This window comes from Sinocyclocheilus anshuiensis, unplaced genomic scaffold (assembly GCF_001515605.1).
Source record: "Sinocyclocheilus anshuiensis isolate Anshui unplaced genomic scaffold, SAMN03320099.WGS_v1.1 scaffold218, whole genome shotgun sequence".
In the NCBI taxonomy this organism is placed as follows: domain Eukaryota; kingdom Metazoa; phylum Chordata; class Actinopteri; order Cypriniformes; family Cyprinidae; genus Sinocyclocheilus; species Sinocyclocheilus anshuiensis.
Genome location: NW_015547665.1, coordinates 748004 through 764183, shown reverse-complemented (window position 1 = coordinate 764183; position 16180 = coordinate 748004). Strand labels below are relative to the sequence as shown.

Genomic DNA, 16180 nt, shown 5'->3' with positions numbered 1-16180 from the left:
ACGCGTCGATTTTTACAAAGCTCATCGGTCTGAAAAGCAAGGTGTGCTCTAATTGGTCACATTGCGTTGTGATTGGCAGAATACCTCAAGCGTGTGACGATAATGTTACGCTCCTTACCATATTGTGATGCCATGTCCCGGAGACAAAACCAATAAAACCCATTACAAACGAGGCATTTGTTGCATCCAGTGGGTACATAATTACGGATTATAACGACTTATACTGTCTTTTTACACGTTGCGTCGCGTAAACATAAAACCATGTCTGCATTAGTGATCGGAGAAATGACAAACAACAAGCGCTACTCTACACTGCTCAAAACTTTTGAATCATCAGTGGCAAATCCTTTAAATATGAAAACGTACTTACAGGCTGTGAGTCAGAACAGCCACATTGTAGTCTACTCTACCAGGATCAGGAAACAGTCCTCCATCCTCTTTTGGAAGGCCAAACAAAGTATTTTCGCTTTCGCAACGAAGCACACAGCATCTTCACAACATGGTGGCGGCAGCAACAATAAAGTTACGCCTTTTTTCTTTGCATTAACATTTGGGCGGCGTTATGTAAATCTTCCCACATCGTGACGTAGACATGTTGGGGGCGTGTTTGAACGGGGCGTTTTAGGAGGGCGTGGACCAGTCTTAACTTTTCTAAAGAACATCTCTTTGGGTTTGAGACTTTAGTCTCTTCAACTTTAGGGATCTTATCTATTCACGTCACAAACAGCTTGTAACACTCCAAAGAGAAAGGAAAACTTGAAATCGCATCATATGACCCCTTTAAACACACCTGATCCAACTAATCAAGTCCTTCAGGCTCATTTGAAAACCATGAGCTTTAATTAAAGGATTAGTTCATTTCCAGAATAAAAATTTCCTGGTATGTGTGTTGGAGCAGGGTTGGAACAAAACTCTGCAGGGCTCCGGCCCTCCAGGAATTGAGTTTGACACCCCTGGTCTAGAGTCAAATAAAATGTTTCCAATTAAAAATTACTCACGTACGTAATGTAAGCATATTGTGGAATGTTGAGGAAGACCAGTGTGGATGAAGATGAACTGGAAAGTGTAGGTCTAAGATAAAATAAGGATGCCTTATGAAGATCTGTTCATTGGTACATCCAATGAACTTTCAAAGTCTTTGTTCCATGACAAATGAATATATACGATTTTACTGAATAAATACGTTTTAAAGTATTAGCTCACTCCAGAATTAAAATTTCCTGATAATTTACTCACCCCCATGTCATCCAAGATGTTCATGTCTTTCTGTCTTCAGTCGAAAAGCAAAGGTTTTTGAGGAAAACATTCCAGGATTTTTCTCCATATAGTGGACTTCAACAGGGACCAATGGGAAAATGACACATATTTATATGTCTTTGTATCAGTTTATTGTTTAAAATGGTCCGTTTGTGTGCAAATCCTGGATGTTTAAATCTTTTGAAACCTAAAAGATTTTTTCCACTAGGAAAAAACGTGACCTTTCCAACATTATTATGTAATGCGTTTAGTCGTGGATGCACATCGCAGAGCTAGTGCAACTTCAGTCGAAAAGCAAAGGTTTTTGAGGAAAACATTCCAGGATTTTTCTCCATATAGTGGACTTCAACAGGGACCAATGGGAAAATGACACATATTTATATGTCTTTGTATCAGTTTATTGTTTAAAATGGTCCGTTTGTGTGAAAATCCTGGATGTTTAAATCTTTTGAAACCTAAAAGATTTTTTCCACTAGGAAAAAACGCGACCTTTCCAACATTATTATGTAATACGTTTAGTCGTGGATGCACATCGCAGAGCTAGTGCAAGACGATCATTTGTGGTTAAGAAGTATATAAATTTTTACTTATCTTATTTTTTATTTATTGCTTATTTAGATAAGACCCTTTACCCTTATTCCTCGGCTGGGATTGTGTAAAGTCCTTTGAAGCTGCATTGAAACTGCAATTTGGACCTTCAACCCGTTGGTCCCGGTTTAAGTCCACTCTATGGAAAAAAAAATCCTGGAATGTTTTTCTCAAAAACCTTAATTTCTTTTCGACTGAAGAATGACAGACATGAACATCTTGGATGACATGGGGGTGAATAAATTATCAGGAAATTTTTATTCTGGAAATGAACTAATCCTTTAATTAAAGCTCATCTTTGTAGCTCTCTGAGGTATGTTTCGGTTGTAAGATACTACCCTGTATCAGACATATAAATTTTACTTGACAATTTTGCTGCCTGACTTTAATTTTATATGTGAATTTCCTTGACTGTTTGATTTCATTTCTTATCGCCAATTTTAATTAATTTAGGTCACAAAAAATAAATGAATAAAAATATGAATAATCCTATTGGTCCCAAAACATTATTCACTTCTTCTATGCAAAAACGTAATTAGCTTTTTCCCCTTCTGATTTGTCATAAGCTGACATTTGCATACAAGTTTCATCCACTAATGCAAACCCTAGACAGAAATGAGAGTCTGATTTAGGTTAGAAGCCACTGATCTCACCATGGATGCCAGTTTGTCACAGATATAGCAGAAACACTGATCACAGTGCTTTCCATTATCTTGTAGAGGTCCTGAAACGTCCTGCTCTGCTCGACTAGAAAAACCAAACGCACAAAGACACATAAACACTCACAGACACAAAACAAGTCCTTTACATAAGAGAGGAGTCACTGTTTTACTGACCAGAATGCCAGGGTGCAGTCGTATCTTGCGTGTGGAAGCACTGTTGCAGTTTGGGTGTATGTGATGGCCAAGTCTTCATCCAACTCCTCAATATGTTTTGATACATCTGAGATCAACAGAAACCAAAGAGAAACAGAACACAGTGCTACTGAAGGATTGCTGTGTTCATATACCATAGTATTTATAGCATACCATGGTACAAAGTTGAAGTAACGTTACTGCCATTGTACGAGGAAAAAATTTGTACTACCATGGTCATAAAAAAACACTATGGCATTACTACTACAGCACATGCAAAAGAATACATGGTATTGGCGTATGGTATATATGGTTTATGGTTCTTTTATGGCACGAGTGAATGCTCACCATGATAACTTTTAGTTTTGTTAGTGTCGTGTTTAAATATTTATGTAACACAGATTACCTGCTTCGTTCCTCTCGTTTTCAACGATCAGCACAGAAGAATCATTGTGGGTCATCCAGAAGTCACCTTCATCATCATCTTCATCGCTCAAAATGATTATAGGTATGTCGTGCTCCGTCCTACAAAACATGACAGACAATGAGAGGAAACGACCTCTAATACCAGGCTAACTCAGCTGGCAATGTGTGCGTTTCGTAAGAAAACCTTTAACATTTACTTCGTTCAATTTCTTCGTAACTCAGTCAAAAAACTTACATGATTTATCGAACGAACCGTCAGCGACCGCTCGCGTTCAAAGTTTGGCGCTTTAGCTGGCTCACGTGACTCTGACAAAATCTTCTTCTTCATCTTGAAATTGTATTGGCGGTTGACAAACAACAAAATGGTGTATTTCCGCCACCAACTGGAATGGAGTGTGGATCAAAAAAGTGACTTACTTCCTTCCCCCCCTTTTTTTTTTGTTGACAAAATCGGAAATGTTGTCAGCCCAAAAGCTTTCCAAAACCCGCCCACTCCAAGAAAAAACCCGTCCAAAAACATTAACTGCCAAAAGAATGTCATAGAAATCTATTACTATGTCAACCAAGGTTGATAAGGACCGTTTCGTAAGGACCTCATTAAAATTAGATAGTGACCAAATCAAATTATAAAAATGAATTAATTTCCCAAATAAGAGAACAATACAACAAAACAACGGATCAAAACATGGCAAATACAGTAAAAGAAAATTTTACACATGACAAAAAAATGTTTCTAACCCAACAGGTAGAAACTATTAAAGGTCATATCATGAAAATCTGACTTTTCCAGGTTTTAAGTGCTATATTCAGGTCCCCGGTGCATCTACCAACCAAGGAAATGTGAAAGATTAACCCAGTAACTGTTTTGGTAATCATTTTTCTGCAAGCTTCTGAGGAAACGAGTAGTGATGTCCGGTTCGCGAACGAATTGTTCGATTTAACCGGTTCCTCTTAGCGGTTCATTTAAACGAACTGTCCGAAAGAACCGGTTCGCGGAAAAGAACCGGACTTCCCATCACTAGAAACGAGCGCATCTGATTTTAGTAGCCCCTCACTGCAGAACAAAGATCCAGGGGGCGTGAGCTTGGGCCAAAAATGGCACCAATTGGACAAAATAGCCCTGCACAATATTGCGGCACTGAATGGCAAATATTTGCAAATGGCAGTCAAGAAATTACCAGACCTTAACCCTTTAAGAAACACAACATGTTTCGTTTTCAGTTCCAACAGCAAAAATCAGCCAGTTCAAGTGCAGATAAAAATGCCCAATATAAGTGATCGCCTTAAGCAACATAGCAACCAGTTAACTTTTTGGCACTTACCTTCGTGTTGCATGTAGCTATAACTTAAAACAGAACAACCCAAACCTCTCAAATCAAGAAATTTCAGATGCCAAAAATCAGACTTTATTGGTCAAGACAACAAAAATCAAGAAAAGGTGTCACATGGATACACTTCAAAACAATACAGGAATTTGATTTATTTAGAAACTTGATTTTGTGAGGTAACTCCATCTTGTTCTGTTTCTGGTTTTGGGGTAGGGCTGCACGATCAATCGCATGCGATATTTAACGCGGCAGGTGATGGAGATTTACCGCTGATTACAGACCCGGCTTTCTGACAAGATGCGCATTAAATATAGCATGCGATTTATCGTGCAGCCCTATTTTGGGGATCGATATTTTTCCCAGGGGTGTGGTGTTTCCTGGCCAGGCATAAACTCCAGCCATTGTTTGTAAAGACCACGGAAGCCGTCAATCTTGTCCAGGTATGGGTTTTGTGATTTTAACTGAAGAAAGAAAGATACAAGCCATAATTCATCCATGGCAGTCATAATCCTGCTCATAGGTCAGTAACATGAAAAACATTCACAAATTGCAAGTAATTAATTTTACTGAACCTAGATTTTGCTTTTAAAATATTGTGATTTAATTAAATAATTATACTCCTTAATAATTTAATTGAAATTTCATTATTATTAATGGTGCTTGCTTGCGAAGCATCACTATTACTATGATGTTTGTCTATTATTATTATTATTATTATTATTCTTCAATCAGTCTCTCAAGATCATCATGAAGCTGTCAAGCCACGACCCTAGCAACCATTTAGAGCACCCTAGCAACTGATCCCATAGACTGCCTTTATAAAAAGCCTAGATGAATATCTTTGGATCACAATGTTGTAGAGACATTTGGGTGGATTCATTTGACTCGGGGCCGCAAACAGCCAACAGCCAACAGCCATCACCTTCACCACTTCCTAGCCATGCCCTAGCAACCATTGTTGAGCACCCTAGCAACCCAAACTTAAAGTGGAATATTTTCAAATCTGAATATCATAGAGACATGGAGGTTGGTTTATATCATTCATTCTGGCAAGCAGTATCATCATTGGCAGCTGCCAAGCCACTCCCTAACAACCAAACAGAGTACCCTAGCAACCATTTAGCAAGACCTATATCTTTGAATCAGAACATATAGACATGGGGCTTGGCTCATTTGATTCTTGCTACCACGGCAAGCACCACTCACATTTTCTTCAGAAAATATACAGATTTAGTTTTTGTTATTTCTGTTTTTCTTACCATTTTGTCCTATATCTATATCTATATAATTGTGTATATAAATAATGCAAAGTACAAGTAAGTAGCTGAGCAGGTTTATATTTCACAGTTGTATTCAGTATATAACTGTGCAGTTTCAGTTTCTAACCTTGTCATAGGAAGGAGGATACTGAGCGGCAAACTCCAGCTCTCTGATGATGACATCATTGGGTGGCACTTGCAGTTTGTGCATGTGTTGAAGAAGTTCGTGCAGATAAGCATAGTCCAAACGCTTAACTGCCTGGCTGATCAGGGCACTGTATACATGAGTATTCGGCAAAAGTCCACAAGACTTAAAAAAAAAAAAAAAACAGCTTCAAATATTTAGCTCAAAGAAAGTTGGAAAGAGTTGATTATAATAAGAGGAGTTCTTCAGCAACGAAGTTCTGATGGTGAAAAATAATAAAAGGATGATATTGGGTTTCATACCTCCATTTCAGTAAGCAACTGCATTGCATCTTTTTGTCTGCGGCAAGCCAGAGCAATACTACAGAACATCTGAGCATTTGCAATCAGCCCTCTGTTAACCATAAGAGCTTTTACAGCCTAAAGAGAGAAAAATCAGTTATTATTTATATTTACATATATTTACATTTAAGCATTTGGCAGGCACTATGTATTTTTATTTATTATTTATCTGTTTACATTTATGCATCTAGCAGATGCATTTATCTACTTAAAGGCACAATATGTAATTTTTCGCCGCTAGAGGGCGTGTATTCAAAACAAACAAAGGCGTAGTTAGATGACACCGTGACTGAGTGTGGAATCATGGGAGTTGTCGTCTTCATCCCCACAGCCGAAGCAATCCGATAGGACTCGGGCAGAAATTATGTTCATGGATGAGCTAATGTATTAAAGATTTATTAACGTCGTAGTATGAAGCAGAGTGAGGCAGAAAGCTTTAAATCTTCTTGTCTGCGGCAAGCCAGAGCAATACTACAGAACATCTGAGCATTTGCAATCAGCCCTCTGTTAACCATAAGAGCTTTTACAGCCTAAAGAGAGAAAAATCAGTTATTATTTATATTTACATATATTTACATTTAAGCATTTGGCAGGCACTATGTATTTTTATTTATTATTTATCTGTTTACATTTATGCATCTAGCAGATGCATTTATCTACTTAAAGGCACAATATGTAATTTTTCGCCGCTAGAGGGCGTGTATTCAAAACAAACAAAGGCGTAGTTAGATGACACCGTGACTGAGTGTGGAATCATGGGAGTTGTCGTCTTCATCCCCACAGCCGAAGCAATCCGATAGGACTCGGGCAGAAATTATGTTCATGGATGAGCTAATGTATTAAAGATTTATTAACGTCGTAGTATGAAGCAGAGTGAGGCAGAAAGCTTTAACTTATTCAAGCTGAGGAAGTGCATATTTAAAGCTGCAGTCCGTAACTTTTTTTGGTAAAAAATTATCCGAAAGCAATATTTGAGCAAGTACATAACCAGCCAGTGTTCAAAACTATCACCTTACTTTAGCCCAATTCACAACGGTTAGCTTATAATAATGTTTTCTAATTTGAGTGGTACGGGTAGGTTTTCGCAGGAAATTTGAGCATGGAACTGCGTCATTACGTCACTTCTGTAACCATAAAGAAGTTTTCCCGGCTACTAGGCTATCGCATGTGAGGATCCTGCAGGTGGCCGATCGTTTGTAGCCTTTTCTCACAGCAGCCAGAATAATTAAATGTATCATTTTGATGGCGGATTGTAATCCAGAAAGGATTATGTGTTTATGAAACACATGTGAATGAAATTAAATTATATTCCAGTTATAAATGTGCTTCTGATTACAGATAGCCTGGGATTACAAAAATTTGTATTTTAAAGAAACCCAGTTGGAAGGGAGCATAATTTGCTTTTTGGGTTAAAAGAATTTCATAATATGAAATTCGAAGAGTATGACAATTAGATTAGACTGTGCAGAAATTGAAATCTACACACTAATACACACTATACCCATAGTCACCAATGCTAATGTTGTTAACATTAATCATTTGAGAATAAAGTATAACAATAATAATAATTTGAACGGTTTGATGTGATATGAGTTAACCAATCTTTAGATTTAATCACCATTGGTAGCGACTAGCGAGATTTATGGTAATGCTTTTTTCCTCAGTTGGTCAGAACAAGCGTGGCAAACTTGTTACTTGTTCAGATGGCAATATACGGTGAAAATTCTTATTTGGGTCATATTCCAAGACGTAGGCTAGAATCTGTGATTGCGAAGTACAGTAAATATCCACACCGGTGTGGTGACTGACTGCCACACATACTCTTCAGAACATTAGATTCATCCGGGCTGGAGCCGCGCCGACTCACAATCCACGCAAGTTAGATAATACCGCACACAGCTGCAATTCCAGGTTTTCAAACAGAGATGGTGACAAAGAGGCAAAACTTACGGACTGCAGCTGTTTAATATCACCTTTTTTTTAATAATGGTGCCCCTGCCCATTTGCCCATTCCTTGTGGTCACTCTTAGTCAACCATAAATACTTAAAATGTGGACTTTTCTTTATTGCTATGATAATGAAGTTGTCTGTGTGGTATAGTTATGCTGACTGAATTAGGGCTGGTGAAACTCCAGAGTCTGGGCAAGTTCCTATAACTCTAACCCTAACTATGACCTTGGTGTTTCTACGCTATGCTCTACTGTTTGAGCTACAGCAACATTACTGTAACTTTATTAACAGATAATTGAATGTGTTTCTTACCTTAGCCCCATTTAAGTTTCCAGCTTTGGCCACCCTTCTGATCATAATGTTCAAAAATGTCTCATTCAGCGTGACACCACTCTTTTTGGCCACATTAATCAAACTCTGCACTGATTGGCTGCCAGCTTCCATGACATCAGCCAACAGTGTAATGGTTTTGATGTTGGGCTCCAATCCATCTTTGGCCATTTTCTCCAAAAAGCCTTCAAGGTCTCCAATCAGAGCAAGTCTATCCGAAGCACTACTCACAGGCCCCAAGGCAACCACACCTGAGTGGCAAGTGCTGGGGTCCAGAAGGTTTGGTAGGTGGGAACTTTGTGATTGATAGGTCAGAGAGCCATTTGATGATTCAGGCAGCATTTGAGTCTCATCTTGAGTTGCGTCTATTCTTCACTGATCTTTTTCCTTCGGAAGGGGGAAATCAGTCTCTTCGGCTTGACCATGGCTCTGTGTGTGTGTGTGTCTACAAACAGTTCATGCTCAAATGCATCCATATCTAAGGGCTGACACGATGCCTGTGCTTTGACTTGGCTTTTCCTTCCACTTGTGAGCTTTAGGGACCCTTCTTCTGTTCTCTTCAGTAGCAACGCAGAAGCCAAACCAGGTTCACCTATCCCACAATCCCGTGCTACCCGCAGGAGTATGTTGTAATTTTGAGTGTCTGGTTTTATTCCAATCCTAAGCATCTGGTGCCACACCTACAGAACAAATGACAGTAAAAATACTTTAAGGGATAGTTCACCCAAAAAATTTAATTTCTTATCATTTGCTCACCCTCATGTTCCAAACCTGTAAGGCCCATAATGTTAATCTTCAGAACTAAATTAAGATTTCTTTTTGATGAATCCTGAGAGGTTCCTGTCCCTTCACTGAAAATCCAGGTAACCAAAACTTAAAAGATCCAAAAAGTACTTACATCACCAAAAATGATATAGCAATGTAGCAAGAGCAGCCATATGTAAGCTGAAATATCGGCAGCTGATTTGTTCAGTTGAAATATGAAATATAGGCAGTTCATTGCCTCTCAAATAACTTTGGTTTATTCTTAGAACTGGTTTATTTTAGCACCTTAGAACATCCTAAACATCCTAACAACAGCATAAAGAGTTTAGTTAGCCAAATTGAATGACCAAAACTTTATTATCATTTTTGATTTTCAGCTAAATAAACATTTTAAATAAATTTTGATGCATCAATACTAATATGTGTTTCTAGTCAGTAGGTGTGTTTAAATACCTGTAAAGCCAGTCTGAATCCATGCTGCTTGTCCTTCACACAGCTCATCAGTAGATAATGAAATGTCTCTTGTGTGATGGGTTGTCCATTTTGAAGCATCTCCTATACATGCATTTACACACAAACCAAATGATGTTACTGTGGCATTAATGCAAAAAGAATGAAAAATAATAATAAATCATCACATCACAGGGTGTTTTCACATTAGTTTTATACCCACAGAATTTGAAAGCATGACTTCAGATCTCCAGCAAAAGCTGCTGTTTTGAGCAAAGCATGCTGGGTAATGGCACTGAGAGGGATGTTCTTCTTGAGAAGCTCTTGCTTGAGCTTCAATGCCTGTACCAGCCCTGACTGTTTCCATGGTGACTCCGCACAAGCGTTGAACAGCGCAGAGTATGTAGCATCGGATGGCTCTATCCCTCGCTTCTTCATCTGAGTGATAATATAACATACAAACAGGGTCAATTAAAGATCAAGTGTGTCATTTATGCATCATTAGCAGCAGCATCTAATATAAATAATGATATGTGAAAATGCATTGTCATCTTACATTATTGTACAGCTGAAAGGCTTTCTTTAGGTAGCTGACACGTCCACATCCACCGATGAGCACAGTGTAATTGTACTCCTCAGGCTGTAACCTCTCGCCTTTGAGCATATCAGCCTCAAACAGAACTAATGCCTCAGCCAGCTACACACACATACAAAAAAAAATTAATTAATTAAATAAATAAATACATTAAAATGTGTATTGGTTTATATGGAACAAAGAGACATATGATATATACTTGTATTTATATGGCACTTGTATAAAAAAAACATTGTAATAACACAATAGAGTACTTATTATTAAAATAATATACTTTTAAAGTGCATACTTAAGTGTGTACATACTTAAGTGTGAATTAAATGTAATGTTTTTTTGACAATTGCATGTTCATTGAAATGAAGAGAAAATGTATTCTAATTTAAATTTATATTAAATGCAATTAGATTAACTTAAAAGTGTTTTTTTCCACCCACTTAAGCACATCTTTACATGTAATTTCATAATTATTATATTGTCTTTCAAATATGGTTAAAGTGAAATATGGTTAAAGTGTACTGCCAAATGTAATAGGCACTTATAGTAAATTAAAATATATATTAAAAGTAATTTGTATCTAAACTTGTATGTCATGTATTTGCAATTATACATTTGTAATGGCGAAATTGCAGTTTAGTCAATATATATTAAAGGGGTCATATGATGTTGCTAAAAAGAACATTATTTTGTGTATTTGGTGTAATGCAATGTGTTTATCCGATTTAAGGTTAAAAAAACAGTATTTTCCACATAATGTACATTATTGTTTCTCGGCGGCGTTATGCAAATCTTCCCACACAGTGACGTAGATATGTGGGGGCGTGTTAGAACGAGTCGTTTTAGGTAGGTGTGGCTGACTCTTAACTTTTATGAAGAATATCTCTTTGGATTTGAGACTTTAGTCTTTGCAACTTTACAGATCCTCTTTATGCATCAAGAGCTTGTAACACTCCAAAGAGAAAGGAAAAATTGAAATTGCAACATATGACCCCTTTAACCTTAAAACACACTATGGTTAAATTATAACTTTAGTATGTTAGTCAGCACATCAAAATAAGTGTACTTTTTTAAAGCTCAACAAAAGATTATTAAAACAATTTTTTTAAATACACCAATTAAAACTTTTAAAAAAGTAATAAAAAAATTACTGCACAGTGTACTTTTAAAGTGTACTTGAGTGTGTTAAGAAACAGTGATAAAAGAGTACTCTCTCTTGAAGTGCATTTAAGTGGCCATTTAATTAACATTCTATTATCTGCAAACACAGTTTTAATATACATTCAAGACTTTAGTACACTGAATTCAATTAACTGCACTGCTTTTTCACAGCCTGAAAACATCACTGCATCATAGTACTGCCACAGTAAGGATAAGTGTTATTAAAATTATATTTTTTGACAACGTACTTTGTCCTCGTTGATGAGCCTTTTGCACTGGAGGAAATACCAGTATGTCGTACTTTTCCGACCCGTTTTTAACTTTTCCACCAGCTGCGCATCTTCCTCATCCGCATCTTTGTATTTCAGATCCAGCTGCTGCTCTGGGGATGTTTTGCGGAAGGTTCGCCTTTAGGAGAACTTTCTAGAATAATCACCAAACACATCACTTGTATCTTCCTCGTGCACATGATCAGATGTTATTGACCTCGTATTGTTGCTGTCAGTCCATCTCGGACGTGTTAAAGTAACCGATTCACTGAAGAATCTCAAGCGTCCTTGATGTGCTCGCTCAGACGGACAGACATTTGAGGATACGGCAGCGCACTTAATAGCACTGGTGTTCCGTGTGAAAATACCCCCCAGAAGTGCAGAACGCAACATTTTGGCCATCAATCTTGAATTAATACCTAGTTACTCTATTTATTTATCACCCTTTACTTGGTAGAAACATTTGCTAGAATTCCTTACATGATGTTTCTACAGGAAGTTGCCATGATGCCAGAACGGAAGACATTACTAATAGATAACCTTATTATTTACTCTATTCCATATTATCGTACAATTGAATGAAACAACAAACACATTTTATATAACGAAATCAAAAATGAAGATGAGCGGGATCGATTAGTAGGGCTTATCGTGCTGCTGAAACTGCAGCAATGTTACCGCTATTATGGAACTGCCATCTAGTGACTAATATTGAAATTATGTATTGGAATTACAAACTTGACAATGACGAGCGATTTTTGATACATACATGTATTAATACATACAAACATGTAACTTTGGAAGAAAAATCCCACTCTGTTTACATTCCAAAATGAATTTGTTTCTAAAAGCGTTATTGTGGTATTGTGAAGCCTGCTTGCACAGTTTAATAAACATAATAAAATAAAATTAAATATATCAGCAAATTTGAAGATTAAACAAATAATTTCACTATATTGCTGTAAAATGCTTTGATAATGGCACAAAACATTCATAGGCCATATAGGCTACTGTAGTGTCAGAGACTATAGTAAACAAATTTGTAGGGTATTCCCACATGTTCCTATCAATATAAGACATTTTTTTATATTATCTTTATTAAGATATACTGAAAGGATGGGTTAATTGCCATAAATGCACATTTAGATATTTGCTCTGTATTTTCTTTCTTTATAATCCCAAAAATCCCCTAAATTTAATTATAAATGTTAAACGTCCTTTCTATTGAAACTTGTATGCTATGTATTTGAGCATGTTTGTAACGATGAAGCTAAAATGTAGTAATGTATTTAAATGAAAAATAGAATAACCCTAGTTAAAACTATAATAGATTTATCAAATTAAGTGTACTCCTTTGAAGCATATTGACAACAAATTATTTTTTTTAAACATAATGATTTAAAATGTACTTTAAATTATTTTTTAATGTGACATTATTAAAAGTCATGAAAGTACACTTTTTTATTTCAGTAATATTATATAATTTGCAAGTACAGTTTCCTAAAAATATATTTTTTAGATTATGTACACAGCCATAGACATGTATAAATGGAGACACTTTGCTGTAGTGAAATGATTATTCATGACATTTACATTCACTTCTGGTTAACCTCTCTGGCTTCCCCCACTGCTGCACATTTCAAAACAAGACTAATGTAATAGTGAGATACTGAGCTGTGTGTATTTGCTCTCGCATCGTGTCAGTAGATTTTTCTCTCTTTATCTTCCATGACAGACTGCAATGCAGGATTGCTAACTGTGTGTAGCCCCCCATAAGACTGCTGAGCGCACCCACCCACATACTGCAGAGAAGATGAGGACGAAGGGATTTGTTTCCTCAGCATCTACTGAGAGATCTCACACACAATGTTTCCATGGAGATGACACTTCATGTATGTGGTTCTTTTGTGTTGAGCGTATAGGAATAAAAGACACAATCACACTTGTTCTCACAGACAACATGTTTCTAAAAGTATCTTCCAGTGCATCTAAATTTGCTTTTATGTCTGAGTGTACATGTGTTTGCCTTCCTACATTTTTAATCTCCTTTTTCAAAATTTTGCTTCTTTTGAATATTACTGTTGTTGTTGTTGTTGTTGTTGTTGTTTTACTCAGATAAGAACTTATCTGACTATAAGATACCTATAAGATAAGGTCTTATAGTGTGACGTAAATGAAGATAATAGATCATTTAAGGGTTCTGTTCTGCATTTCTTCCGAAATCTCCCGAGGTCTTCTGCCCTGGAAGCAAGCCATTGGCATGTGAAAACAAAACTTCAAACGACAAAAGAAGAGAAATGTTTATTTTTGAAGAAAAGAGAACATTAACACTGTTCCTTAAAATGCAAATGCACCGTATCACGATGGTGGTGGGTAACATGAATATGGCTAGCTGAAAAATCCAGATGCAGATGTCATGATTTGCATTAAAAGTGGATTTGCATCATCCAAGTGGATGCTGCACACATGAGGAGAGAACCCCCCCCCCCACACACACACATGATTGTAAATGGGTGTACAACAATACACAATAAAGCGCTATATAAATGCATCATTCATTCATTAAATGGGGAAGACCGGGGCCAGTTGTCACAGTGGCTGGGTCTCAGTAACTTCAACTGTCAAAAATGCATGCACAAATGTGTTTTCTCTTGCAGTGGTTTTGTGTGTTAATTTCAAACCTAATTAAGTCCTAACCCTGCTCTCTTAAAAATAAAGATTCCACAAGGAATCTTTTGAAAGTGATGCCATAGAAGCATTTTTGGTTCCTCAAAGAATCTTACAGTGAACAGTTCTTAAAAGAAGCATTATTTTTCTTAGCGTGAAGAAAATGTTAATAATCTAAAGCAGAGGCTTTCAAACTAGGGTCCAGGGACCCCGAGGGGGCCACAAGGAAGCACTAGGGGGTCCATGGAAAGATTACTGAAAAACAATGTAATAATAATAATAAGATTAAACTGAATAAAAATCAATAAAAAAGTACAATAAGAAAATATTCAAATAAATATATACAAAAAAACGATTTAAACAAACAAACAAAACAAATACAGTGCTATGGGTAGAAACGAAATAATATAATAGAAACTAATTATTTTGCAAATAATTTTTTACATTTATTTACAATATTAATATTTCCACAGTATAAATTAGGTCTTTATACATTATACATTTTATGGAGGTCCCTCACGAAGATGATCATGGGGTCCGCAGCATCTAAAAAATAGCAAGCCACTGATCTGAAGAAACCTTCTCCTCTAAAAACCTTTTGCGCAATGACAAGTTTTCATGGACGTTAACGGTTTTTCATGAAACCACATATGGCAATAAAATATTTATTTTTAAGAGTGTAACCTTTAAAATAAATTGTATTTATTTAAAATAAATGTTAATTCATTCATTTATTAATTCATTCAATTCATCTCGAATCAGTGATATAAAAAGTAGGTTTTTATTGTAACAAGACAGTTACAGTGTGACTGAAATAAATTCCTGGGCAATAACGGTGGAAATGTTCAATAGGTTTATTTATTTATTTTTGTAGCCAATATTTTAAGGTACTATGTGTTTATACACAAATGAACCCCCTCTATAGAAAGTGTGACAACTAGCCCCGGTGATCAATTGTTAAGCGCGTGATGATTCCGTGACTTGCGCAGGAGGGCGGGGAGCCTCGAGAGAGAATGAAGGAGCAGAAAACGAGCATCCTCAAATAACACCGCTTGGAAAACGAGACACTGGATCTTAATTAAAGATTATTCGCTTGAGGAAGTGAATGACATTAGAACATCAGGTAAGAGACCTGTTATCCATTCACGAGAGCGAGCGACAGCTCTGATTGATGTTCAGTTATTATCATACTGTAAGTGTCGATTGCATTTAGTTGCGAATATGTATAGAGGCATGTCAAATAACCCCAAAGACAAATGATCCGTCGTTCCAACAGCAATGTGATAATAGTATCTCAATTTTATTTTCCCGCCGTAAAAAATTACACTATGACATTGAGGCTCCATCTTTCTAAAAATAGCTTTGGTGGAACTGTCAGGTGACCTCGACGTGTCAACGTTAATCTTGCGTTTATCACCTAGTCCAATTGACTAGTCTAACTGTGTTTCATAACATGCCGTAAAATTTAAACCGCGCGCGGTTGTACAAAGTCAACTGGTAGGAGAGAAACAACACATTCATGCCCAGATGCTTCAAATGAAAACAGGTGTAGGAACAAATACAGAACCACTGCAATGCTTGGTTGCATAAAACAAAAGAATAGATTTTTTCCTGCACAGCATAGGTCTATCAAAATTCTGGGGATACTGGGGCAAGTTATCACACTTTTTACTCCAGTGAATATTTCTCAGGAAAGGTGTATTAAATTTTCAAGTGGATTTAGATATCATAATATGAATTCATAATTCAGATCTTATATTGAAAAACGTCTGTAAGTCCTTGTTATACTAGAGGTGTGTGT

General features: G+C 36.7%; 2 protein-coding genes and 1 pseudogene across 2 annotated transcripts in view; 1 reads left to right on the top strand and 2 right to left on the bottom strand.

The window, feature by feature from the left end:
• Positions 1 to 3439, bottom strand: part of LOC107702537 (uncharacterized) — a 20154-nt gene extending 16715 nt beyond the window's left edge. The window contains exons 1-4 of the mRNA XM_016504887.1: positions 3361 to 3439; positions 3106 to 3224; positions 2682 to 2787; positions 2499 to 2592 (exon numbers count right to left, since the gene is read on the bottom strand). Coding sequence (XP_016360373.1) covers positions 2499 to 2592; positions 2682 to 2787; positions 3106 to 3224; positions 3361 to 3362 — 321 coding nt within the window. The 5' untranslated portion in view covers positions 3363 to 3439. The remainder of the gene's footprint in view (positions 1 to 2498; positions 2593 to 2681; positions 2788 to 3105; positions 3225 to 3360) is intronic.
• A 1349-nt stretch (positions 3440 to 4788) lies between these two features.
• Positions 4789 to 12114, bottom strand: LOC107702538 (pentatricopeptide repeat-containing protein 1, mitochondrial-like; annotated as a pseudogene).
• Positions 12115 to 15381: 3267 nt separating this feature from the next.
• LOC107702536 (equilibrative nucleoside transporter 4-like) overlaps positions 15382 to 16180 on the top strand; it is a 9147-nt gene continuing 8348 nt past the window's right edge. Inside the window, exon 1 of the mRNA XM_016504886.1 lies at positions 15382 to 15502. The gene's annotated coding sequence lies outside the window, so the exon portion shown is untranslated. The remainder of the gene's footprint in view (positions 15503 to 16180) is intronic.